General features: G+C 54.0%; 1 protein-coding gene across 3 annotated transcripts in view; it reads right to left on the bottom strand.

The window, feature by feature from the left end:
* LOC123765541 (uncharacterized) overlaps positions 1-12,901 on the bottom strand; it is a 347,439-nt gene that overhangs the window by 18,919 nt on the left and 315,619 nt on the right. For all 3 annotated transcript variants that reach the window (XR_011230044.1, XR_011230045.1, XM_045754194.2), the window contains exon 5: positions 1,824-1,872. Coding sequence is in view for 1 of the 3 variants with exons in the window: in XM_045754194.2 (XP_045610150.2) it covers positions 1,824-1,872 (49 nt within the window). In the remaining 2 variants the exon portion in view is untranslated. The remainder of the gene's footprint in view (positions 1-1,823; positions 1,873-12,901) is intronic.

Below are 12,901 nucleotides of genomic sequence, written 5' to 3'. Positions count from 1 at the left end.
GAGTGTGGTAGTACACACACCAGGAGAGTATGGTAGTACACACACCAGGAGAGTATGGTAGTACACACACCAGGAGAGTATGGTAGTACACACACCAGGAGAGTGTGGTAGTACACACACCAGGAGAGTATGGTAGTACACACACCAGGAGAGTATGGTAGTACACACACCAGGAGAGTATGGTAGTACACACACCAGGAGAGTATGGTAGTACACACACCAGGAGAGTGTGGTAGTACACACACCAGGAGAGTGTGGTAGTACACACACCAGGAGAGTATGGTAGTACACACACCAGGAGAGTGTGGTAGTACACACACCAGGAGAGTATGGTAGTACACACAGCAGGAGAGTGTGGTAGTACACACCAGGAGAGTATGGTAGTACACACACCAGGAGAGTATGGTAGTACACACACCAGGAGAGTATGGTAGTACACACACCAGGAGAGTATGGTAGTACACACACCAGGAGAGTGTGGTAGTACACACCAGGAGAGTATGGTAGTACACACACCAGGAGAGTATGGTAGTACACACACCAGGAGAGTATGGTAGTACACACCAGGAGAGTATGGTACTACACACACCAAGACAGTATGGTACCACACGCCAGGAGAGTATGGTAGTACCACCAGGAGAGTATGGTAGTACACACCAGGAGAGTATGGTAGTACCACCAGGAGAGTATGGTAGTACCACCAGGAGAGTATGGTAGTACACACACCAGGAGAGTATGGTAGTACACACCAGGAGAGTATGGTAGTACACACCAGGAGAGTATGGTAGTACACACACCAGGAGAGTATGGTAGTACACACCAGGTGAGTATGGTAGTACACACTAGGAGAGTATGGTAGTACACACACCAGGAGAGTATGGTAGTACACACCAGGAGAGTATGGTAGTACACACACCAGGACAGTATGGTAGTACACACACCAGGACACTTAGTGTGGTAGTACACACACCAGGACAGTATGGTAGTACACACACCAGGACACTTAGTGTGGTAGTACACACCCCAGGACAGTATGGTAGTACACACACCAGGACAGTATGGTAGTTCACACCCCAGGACACTTAGTATGGTAGTACACACCAGGAGAGTATGGTAGTTCACACACCAGGAGAGTATGGTAGTACACACACCAGGAGAGTATGGTAGTACACACACCAGGAGAGTATGGTAGTACACACACCAGGAGAGTATGGTAGTACACACACCAGGAGAGTATGGTAGTTCACACACCAGGAGAGTATGGTAGTACACACACCAGGAGAGTATGGTAGTACACACACCAGGAGAGTATGGTAGTACACACACCAGGAGAGTATGGTAGTACACACACCAGGAGAGTGTGGTAGTACACACACCAGGAGAGTATGGTAGTACACACACCAAGACAGTATGGTAGTACCACCAAGACAGTATGGTACCACACACCAGGAGAGTGTGGTAGTACACACACCAAGACAGTATGGTAGTACCACCAAGACAGTATGGTACCACACACCAGGAGAGTGTGGTAGTACACACCAGGAGAGTATGGTAGTACACACACCAGGAGAGTATGGTAGTACACACACCAAGACAGTATGGTAGTACCACCAAGACAGTATGGTACCACACACCAGGAGAGTGTGGTAGTACACACCAGGAGAGTATGGTAGTACACACCAGGAGAGTATGGTAGTACACACCAGGAGAGTATGGTAGTACACACACCAGGAGAGTGTGGTAGTACACACACCAGGAGAGTATGATAGTACCAGGGAGGTGTTAGTACATGGTAGGTACAGGTAGAGGAGTGACAGACTCACCACATGTCCGTCTTGGTCGTGATAGGCTCGTACAGGATGATCTCAGGAGCTGGAATGGAAATTTGATCAATAGTTTATTGTCAAGTACAGACACATGGTTAACACATTGTAACAATTGGCTGCTGTTTAGGTGCTTAACCTTTACATCTTAACATTCTTAATTGGTGCTTAGAAATATATAATGTAATATATGACAGTGTCAGACCACGAAGGATTGAAACAGGAATTTCCTTAAGTACTTTCGTATTTAATAATACATCTTTAGATATACATATACATCATCTTCAGGGTATACATATATATATATACAAAAACATATCTTCATGTATTTGACTTGTATTAATGTATCATGTATTAAATTTCCTTAAGTTATGAACTGTAAGTTCATAACTAAAAGGGTTAGTCAGAAGATCTGTTATCACCAAGTGCTGTCGGGATGATGGGAAAATAGCCTTGACTACCAATATCTTTTGAACAGTCACGGTGGTCGAGTGGTTAAGGAACCAGGTACGCCATGTGCAGGTCCCATGTGGGACCTGCACCAGGTGAGTGGTGTTGCTGGGACCTGCACCAGGTGAGTGGTGTTGCTGGGACCTGCACCAGGTGAGTGGTGTTGCTGGGACCTGCACCAGGTGAGTGGTGTTGCTGGGACCTGTACCAGGTGAGTGGTGTTGCTGGGACCTGTACCAGGTGAGTGGTGTTGCTGGGACCTGTACCAGGTGAGTGGTGTTGCTGGGACCTGTACCAGGTGAGTGGTGTTGCTGGGACCTGTACCAGGTGAGTGGTGTTGCTGGGACCTGCACCAGGTGAGTGGTGTTGCTGGGACCTGCACCAGGTGAGTGGTGTTGCTGGGACCTGTACCAGGTGAGTGGTGTTGCTGGGACCTGTACCAGGTGAGTGGTGTTGCTGGGACCTGTACCAGGTGAGTGGTGTTGCTGGGACCTGCACCAGGTGAGTGGTGTTGCTGGGACCTGTACCAGGTGAGTGGTGTTGCTGGGACCTGTACCAGGTGAGTGGTGTTGCTGGGACCTGTACCAGGTGAGTGGTGTTGCTGGGACCTGTACCAGGTGAGTGGTGTTGCTGGGACCTGTACCAGGTGAGTGGTGTTGCTGGGACCTGTACCAGGTGAGTGGTGTTGCTGGGACCTGTACCAGGTGAGTGGTGTTGCTGGGACCTGCACCAGGTGAGTGGTGTTGCTGGGACCTGTACCAGGTGAGTGGTGTTGCTGGGACCTGTACCAGGTGAGTGGTGTTGCTGGGACCTGTACCAGGTGAGTGGTGTTGCTGGGACCTGTACCAGGTGAGTGGTGTTGCTGGGACCTGTACCAGGTGAGTGGTGTTGCTGGGACCTGTACCAGGTGAGTGGTGTTGCTGGGACCTGCACCAGGTGATAGGTGTTGCTGGGACCTGTACCAGGTGAGTGGTGTTGCTGGGACCTGTACCAGGTGAGTGGTGTTGCTGGGACCTGTACCAGGTGAGTGGTGTTGCTGGGACCTGTACCAGGTGAGTGGTGTTGCTGGGACCTGTACCAGGTGAGTGGTGTTGCTGGGACCTGTACCAGGTGAGTGGTGTTGCTGGGACCTGTACCAGGTGAGTGGTGTTGCTGGGACCTGTACCAGGTGAGTGGTGTTGCTGGGACCTGTACCAGGTGAGTGGTGTTGCTGGGACCTGTACCAGGTGAGTGGTGTTGCTGGGACCTGTACCAGGTGAGTGGTGTTGCTGGGACCTGTACCAGGTGAGTGGTGTTGCTGGGACCTGTACCAGGTGAGTGGTGTTGCTGGGACCTGTACCAGGTGAGTGGTGTTGCTGGGACCTGTACCAGGTGAGTGGTGTTGCTGGGACCTGTACCAGGTGAGTGGTGTTGCTGGGACCTGTACCAGGTGAGTGGTGTTGCTGGGACCTGTACCAGGTGAGTGGTGTTGCTGGGACCTGCACCAGGTGAGTTGTGTTGCTGGGACCTGTACCAGGTGAGTGGTGTTGCTGGGACCTGCACCAGGTGAGTTGTGTTGCTGGGACCTGTACCAGGTGAGTGGTGTTGCTGGGACCTGTACCAGGTGAGTGGTGTTGCTGGGACCTGTACCAGGTGAGTGGTGTTGCTGGGACCTGTACCAGGTGAGTGGTGTTGCTGGGACCTGTACCAGGTGAGTGGTGTTGCTGGGACCTGTACCAGGTGAGTGGTGTTGCTGGGACCTGTACCAGGTGAGTGGTGTTGCTGGGACCTGTACCAGGTGAGTGGTGTTGCTGGGACCTGTACCAGGTGAGTGGTGTTGCTGGGACCTGTACCAGGTGAGTGGTGTTGCTGGGACCTGTACCAGGTGAGTGGTGTTGCAACACACAGGACCTGCGGGTCCACAACATTTGAGTCAAATACCGATACATCTTAAGATTATCTTGAGATGATTTCGGGGCTTAGCGTCCCCGCGGCCCGGTCCTCGACTAGGCCTCCTTTTTGTTATCCATCCCCAGGAAGCAGCCCGTAGCAGCTGTCTAACTCCCAGGTACCTGTTTAAGTATGCTAGGTAACTGGGGCATCAGGGTGAAAGAAACATTTTGGCTATGTGTCTCCGCCTCCACCGGGGATCGAACCTCAGGACTACGAATCCGAAGCGCTGTCCACTCAGCTGTCAAGCGCGCATGAGTAACCCCTACATGGTATGGGTTATTGCCTCTCTGTCCTCTCTCTCCCTCTCGATATCCTCTCTCTCGCTATCCTCCCCTCCCCCTCGCTATCCCCCCTCCCCCTCGCTATCCCCCTCCCCCCTCGCTATCCCCCCTCCCCTCGCTATCCCCCTCCCCCTGCTATCCCCCTCCCCCTCGCTATCCCCCTCCCCCTCTCTATCCTCCCCTCCCCTCGCTATCCCCCTCCACCTCGCTATCCCCCTCCCTCTCGCTATCCCCCTCCCTCTCGCTATCCCCCTCCCCCTCGCTATCCCCCTCCCCCTCGCTATCCCCCTCCCCCCTCGCTATCCCCCTCCCCCTCGCTATCCCCCTCCCTCTCGCTATCCCCCTCCCCCTCGCTATCCCCCCCTCCCCTCTCGCTATCCCCCTCCCTCTCGCTATCCCCCTCCCCCTCGCTATCCCCCTCCCCCTCGCTATCCCCCTCCCTCTCGCTATCCCCCTCCCTCTCGCTATCCCCCTCCCCCTCGCTATCCCCCCTCCCTCTCGCTATCCCCCTCCCCCTCGCTATGCCCCTCCCCCTCGCTATCCCCCCACCCTCTCGCTATCCCCCCTCCCTCCTCGCTATCCCCCTCCCCCTGCTATCCCCCTCCCCCTCGCTATCCCCCTCCCCCTCGCTATCCCCCCTCCCCTCGCTATCCCCCTCCCCCTCGCTATCCCCCCTCCACCCCTCGCTATCCCCCCTCCACCCCTCGCTATCCCCCCTCCACCCCTCGTTATCCCCCCTCTCTCTCGCTATCCCTCCCCCTCTCTATCCCCCCCTTTCTCTGGCTCGCTATCCGTGTATCTGTATCCGTATCTACGGTGGCGCGGAGTCACCCCGGGCGGCCCCAGCAGCCGGCCCCAGCAGCCGGCCCCAGCAGCCGGCCCCAGCAGCAGGCCCCAGCAGCAGGCCCCAGCAGCCAGCCCCAGCAGCCAGCCCCAGCAGCCGGCCCCAGCAGCCGGCCCCAGCAGCCGGCCCCAGCAGACACTCCGGCTAATCACACAGTCTGCTTGATGGCCTCTTCTCTCATTTGATTATAAGTGTTGTGCAGCTTTGGCACTAACGTGTGTTATTACTGTCTGCTGCCCGGGTCCCTATAAGGTCTGCCGTCGCCTCGCTGATAGGCTGCTCGGCAGGCCGTTAACGAGGCTCGTATTCACGCCTTTAACGGTAGTTAGGAAATGAGCTCCAGACTGATCGATGGGTTTTCAGGTGACACCTTCCCCCCCCCCTTCCCCCTCTTCTTCTCTCTCTTTCTCAATCTGTCTCTCGATCTGTCCTTCTCGGTCTCTCTCGATAACCACAATAACAGCCTGGTTGTTCAAGAATTCAACTTTACTCAGTAAAAGTCTAGTGTTCAGGGGACAGATTCACGAAGCACTTACGAACGTGTACATCTTTCCTCAATCTTTGACGGCTTTGGTTACATTTATTAAACAGTTTACAAGCATGAAAACTTGCCAATCAACTGTTGTTATTGTTATAAACAGCCTCCTGGTGCCTCGGAGCTCATTAACTGTTTAATAATTGTAAACAAAGCCGCTAAAGATTGAGAAAAGATGTGCAGGTTCGTAAGTGCTTGCGTAACTGCTTCGTGAATCTGGCCTCTGGAACTTTGCGCCAAAATCTAATGTAAATAATTTTTTTTTTTAATAAACACAATTTACAACACTAATACAATATTTCGTGTTGTAAAATAAACACGAATACAGTGTTTAAAGACACTCATTTTGATACATTAAAACCACAAACTTCGAGTAGTATTGAATATGCTTTGAGTATTTATGGAATTATCTTTTAAGAGTTTTTTCCTATCGCTTCAGCGCCTGAACGGCTTTACAGATTTGCATGAAAATTTTAACCACAACTTTTCCATAACATTTGAGGAAATATCTTTTGAAAGGTCCTACTTTTTCAGAAATCCTCACCGGCCGTTGTATCAAATCTGTCGTTAATAGGAGACTACTTAAGATCTCACTATAAGGAGCTACATCTTGAGGTTATCTTGAGATGATTTCGGGGCTTTTTAGTGTCCCCGCGGCCCGGTCCTCGACCAGACCTCCACCTCCAGGAAGCAGCCCGTGACAGCTGACTAACTCCCAGGTACCTATTTTACTGCTAGGTAACAGGGGCATAGGGTGAAAGAAACTCTGCCCATTGTTTCTCGCCGGCGCCTGGGATCAAACCCGGGACCACAGGATCACAAGTCCAGCGTGCTGTCCGCTCGGCCGACCGGCTCCCTTGGAAATGCTACATGGAAATTTTGTTCCCAGTCGCTGAGTCTAATACATCAACAACAACAACATCCAAACTACTCTATTAGGAGTAGGAAGAAATTAGAAAGAAACTAATTTGAAACATACTAAGAAACACAATAATTAGATTAGAAAGGAGGATTAGAAATTAGATTAGATAGGCCAGAAGCCATTGTATCAGACAAGCAACACCGAGAAAAGCCGGGTCCGAGACCAAGAGCTCGATCCTGCAGGCACAAATAGGTGAGTACACACACACACACACACAGAGATATTAGAAAGAACTTGTTTAGTGTCAGAGTGGTTGACAAATGGAATGCATTAGGGGGTGATGTGGTGGAGGCTGACTCCATACACAGTTTCAAGTGTAGATATGACAGAGCCCAGTAGGCTCAGGAACCTGTACACCTGTTGATTGACGGTTGAGAGGCGGGACCAAAGAGCCAGAGCTCAACCCCCGCAAACACAACTAGGTGAGTACACACACACACACACACACACACACACACACACACACACACACACACACACACACACACACACACACACACAGTATGTCCCGGAGTATGCGGCCCCAGCATGGACCCCGCACCTTGTCAAGCACAAGACGAAGCTGGAAAAAGTCCAAAGCTATGCCACTAGACTAGTCCCAGAACTAAGAGGCATGAGTTACGAGGAAAGGCTGCGGGAAATGCACCTCACGACACTGGAAGACAGAAGAGTAAGGGGGGACATGATCACAATCTACAAAATCCTCAGGGGAATCGACCGGGTAAACAAGGATAAACTATTCAACACTGGTGGTACGTGAACAAGGGGACACAGGTGGAAACTGAGTACCCACATGAGCCACAGAGACGTTAGAAGGAACATTTTCAGTGTCAGAGTAGTTAACAAGTGGAATGCATTAGGCAGTGATGTGGTGGAGGCTGACTCCATACACAGTTTTAAGTGTAGATATGATAGAGCCCAGTAGGCTCAGGAATCTGTACACCAGTTGATTGACAGTTGAGAGGCGGGACCAAAGAGCCAAAGCTCAACCCCCGCAAGCACAAATAGGTGAGTACACACACTTGATGCTAATATTGAGGCAGATTGTCGGGTATACTCAAATAGTACACAAGACAGTTTGTGAAAGCTTATTATCAGATTGTCAAAACAGTGCATATTATTAGGTCAGGCTGTGATAGATTCGCCCGGGGAAGGCTGGTTGGTTGAGTTTGGTTGGATTAGATTTGGGATGGTTGGTGTGGATCAGGTGGGATGGTTGGGTTAGGTTTGGTAGGGTTTAAAATCCTTAGGCGGAGCGTCTTGTGTACGCTGTGCCTTATAGATCCGCCTGGGCGCGGCCGTGTCTCAATGGCCTTGTCTCCGACAATTTGCTTAAGATGCTCTATGATCAAGCTTTTACCAACAGACTTAAGAAGTAACTTGAGAAACCAATTACAGCCACACGCCCATTGACCAAGTAAGGCAGGGGAGGCCCCTGGGTGCTGGCAGGGGGCCCCTGGGTGCTGGCAGGGGCCCCTGGGTGCTGGCAGGGGGGCCCCTGGGTGCTGGCAGTGGGCCCCTGGGTGCTGGCAGGGGCCCCTGGGTGCTGGCAGGGGGGCCCCTGGGTGCTGGCAGGGGGCCCTGGGTGCTGGCAGGGGCCCCCTGGGTGCTGGCAGGGGGCCCTGGGTGCTGGCCTGTGATCATTCTAGTATCAACAGGAGTAGCCAAGGTGTGGTGGTGTGGAGCAGGTCTACACCAGGCACCTGCTGCCTTGGCAGGTGTGTACAGCGGCATAGTGCCTACCTGTCCATGCTTACAGCAACACCACTACCAGCAACAGCAACACCACTACCAGCAACAGCAACACCACTACCAGCATCAGCAACAACACTACCAGCAACAACAACAACACTACCAGCACCACTACCAGCAACAACAACACCACTACCAGCAACAACAACACCACTACCAGCACCACTACCAGCAACAACAACACCACTACCAGCACCACTACCAGCATCAACAACACCACTACCAGCATCAGCAACAACACTACCAGCAACAACAACACCCCTACCAGCACCACTACCAGCAACAACAACACCACTACCAGCATCAGCAACAACACTACCAGCAACAACAACACCACTACCAGCAACAACAACACCACTACCAGCATCAGCAACAACACTACCAGCAACAACAACACCACTACCAGCACCACTACCAGCAACAACAACACCACTACCAGCACCACTACCAGCAACAACAACACCACTACCAGCATCAGCAACAACAACACTACTACCAGCAACAACAACACTACCAGCATCAGCAACAACACTACCAGCAACAACACCACTACCAGCATCAGCAACAACACTACCAGCAACAACACCACTACCAGCACCACTACCAGCATCAACAACACCACTACCAGCATCAGCAACAACACTACCAGCAACACCACCACCACTACCAGCACCACTACCAGCAACAACAACACCACTACCAGCAACAACAACACCACTACCAGCATCAGCAACAACAGTAGTAGTAGTATTAGGCATCCATCAGTCTCAGGAGACTATGGAGCCTCTATAGTCTCCTGAAGCTGTTACCCAAGCAGCAGGTCCTGCCCCTCTTCACGGCGCAGAAAGGCTCCAGTGGAAATGGGGTTAATACGGATTGGTTCCAGCTCCAATACGATTTGTTCCAGCGCCGTCGCATGATTGTCAGAACGAGGTTGGAGGCAACATGGAGCAGCCCCCCGAGGGGCTCCAGCTCCGGTGTTGACCTGGGAGTTGGTAAGAGAAGGAGGAGGGTCTCAGGACCCGGAGACCCCCGGGGTCGGCGCCGGAGAAGACCCGCCCCAGCCTCCTGAAGCACCAACACTACCAGCATCACTAGCACCACCAGCATCACCAGCACCACTACCAGCACCATCACTACCAGCAACATCACCACTACCAGCACCACCACTACCAGCACCACCACCACTACCAGCATCACTAGCACCACTACCAGCACCACCACTACCAGCACCACCACCACTACCAGCACCACCAACACTACCAGCACCATCACTACCAGCACCACCAACACTACCAGCAACATCACCACTACCAGCACCACCACCAGCACCACCACCACTACCAGCACCACCACCACTACCAGCACCACCACTACCAGCACCATCACTACCAGCACCACCACCACTACCAGCACCACCACTACCAGCACCACCACCACCACCAGCACCACCACCAGCACCACCACCACTACCAGCACCACCACTACCAGCACCACCACTACCAGCACCACCACCACTACCAGCACCATCAACACTACCAGCACCACCACCACTACCAGCACCACCAACACTACCAGCAACATCACCACTACCAGCACCACCACCACTACCAGCACCACCACCACTACCAGCACCACCACCACTACCAGCACCACCACTACCAGCACCATCACTACCAGCACCACCACCACTACCAGCACCACCACCACTACCAGCACCACCACTACCAGCACCACCACTACCAGCACCACCACTACCAGCACCACCACCACTACCAGCACCACCACCACTACCAGCACCACCACCACTACCAGCACCACCACTACCAGCACCACCACTACCAGCAACATCACCACTACCAGCACCACCACCACTACCAGCACCACCACTACCAGCACCACCACTACCAGCACCACCACCACTACCAGCACCACCACTACCAGCAACATCACCACTACCAGCACCACCACCACTACCAGCACCACCACTACCAGCACCACCACCACTACCAGCACCACCACTACCAGCACCACCACTACCAGCACCACCACCACTACCAGCACCACCACTACCAGCACCACCACTACCAGCAACATCACCACTACCAGCACCACCACCACTACCAGCACCACCACCACTACCAGCACCACCACTACCAGCACCACCACCACTACCAGCACCACCACTACCAGCACCACCACTACCAGCAACATCACCACTACCAGCACCACCACCACTACCAGCACCACCACCACTACCAGCACCACCACTACCAGCACCACCACTACCAGCACCACCACTACCAGCACCACCACTACCAGCACCACCACCACTACCAGCACCACCACTACCAGCAACATCGCCACTACCAGCACCACCACTACCAGCACCACCACTACCAGCACCACCACTACCAGCACCACCACTACCAGCAACACCACTACCAGCAACATCGCCACTACCAGCACCACCACTACCAGCACCATCACCACTACCAGCACCACCGCTACCAGCACCACCACTACCAGCACCACCACTACCAGCACCACCACCACTACCAGCAACATCACCACTACCAGCAACATCGCCACTACCAGCACCACCACTACCAGCAACATCACCACTACCAGCACCACCACTACCAGCAACATCGCCACTACCAGCACCATCACTACCAGCACCACCACCACTACCAGCACCACCACCACTACCAGCACCATCACTACCAGCACCACCACCACTACCAGCACCACCACTACCAGCACCACCACCACTACCAGCACCACCACTACCAACACCACCAACACTACCAGCACCACCACCACTACCAGCACCACCACTACCAGCACCACCACCACTACCAGCACCACCACCACTACCAGCACCACCACTACCAGCACCACCACTACCAGCACCACCACCACTACCAGCAACATCACCACTACCAGCACCACCACTACCAGCACCACCACTACCAGCAACATCACCACTACCAGCACCACCACCACTACCAGCACCACCACTACCAGCAACATCGCCACTACCAGCACCACCACCACTACCAGCACCACCACTACCAGCAACATCACCACTACCAGCACCACCACCACTACCAGCAACACCACCACTACCAGCAACACCACTACCAGCAACATCGCCACTACCAGCACCACCACTACTACCAGCACCACCACCACTACCACCACCACCACTACCAGCACCACCACTACCAGCACCACCACCACTACCAGCACCACCACCACTACCACCACCACCACTACCAGCACCACCACCACTACCAGCACCACCACCACTACCAGCACCACCACCACTACCAGCACCACCACTACCAGCACCACCACCACTACCAGCACCACCACCACTACCAGCACCACCACCACTACCACCACCACCACTACCAGCACCACCACTACCAGCACCACCACCACTACCAGCAACACCACCACTACCAGCACCACCACTACCAGCAACATCGCCACTACCAGCACCACCACTACTACCAGCACCACCACCACTACCACCACCACCACTACCAGCACCACCACTACCAGCACCACCACCACTACCAGCACCACCACTACCAGCAACATCACCAGTACCACCACCACCACTACCAGCACCACCACTACCAGCAACATCACCACTACCAGCGCCACCACCACTACCAGCACCACCACCACTACCAGCACCACCACTACCAGCACCACCACCACTACCAGCACCACCACCACTTCCAGCACCACCACCACCACTACCAGCACCACCACTACCACCAGCACCACCACCACTACCAGCACCACCACCACCACCACCAGCATCACTACTACCACCACTACCAGCACCACTACCACCACTACCAGCACCACCACCACCACCACTACCAGCAACACCACCACTACCAGCACCAGCAGCACAACCACCACTACCAGCACCACCACCACTACCAGCAACACCACCACTACCAGCAACACCACTACCACCACTACCAGCACCACCACTACCACCACCACTACCAGCAACACCACTACCACCACTACCACCACCACTACCAGCAACACCACCACTACCAGCACCACCACCACTACCAGCACCACCACTACCAGCACCACCACCACTACCAGCAACACCACCACTCCAGCACCACCACCACTCCAGCACCACCACCACTACCACCAGCACCACCACCACCACTACCAGCACCACCACCACTACCACCAGCACCACCACCACTATCAGCACCACCACCACTACCAGCACCACCACTACCAGCAACACCACCACTACCAGCAACACCACCACTACCAGCACCACCACTACCAGCACCACCACCACTACCAGCA

This window comes from Procambarus clarkii, chromosome 30, assembly GCF_040958095.1.
Source record: "Procambarus clarkii isolate CNS0578487 chromosome 30, FALCON_Pclarkii_2.0, whole genome shotgun sequence".
NCBI classification, from domain to species: domain Eukaryota; kingdom Metazoa; phylum Arthropoda; class Malacostraca; order Decapoda; family Cambaridae; genus Procambarus; species Procambarus clarkii.
This window is presented reverse-complemented; position numbering and strand designations above follow the sequence as displayed.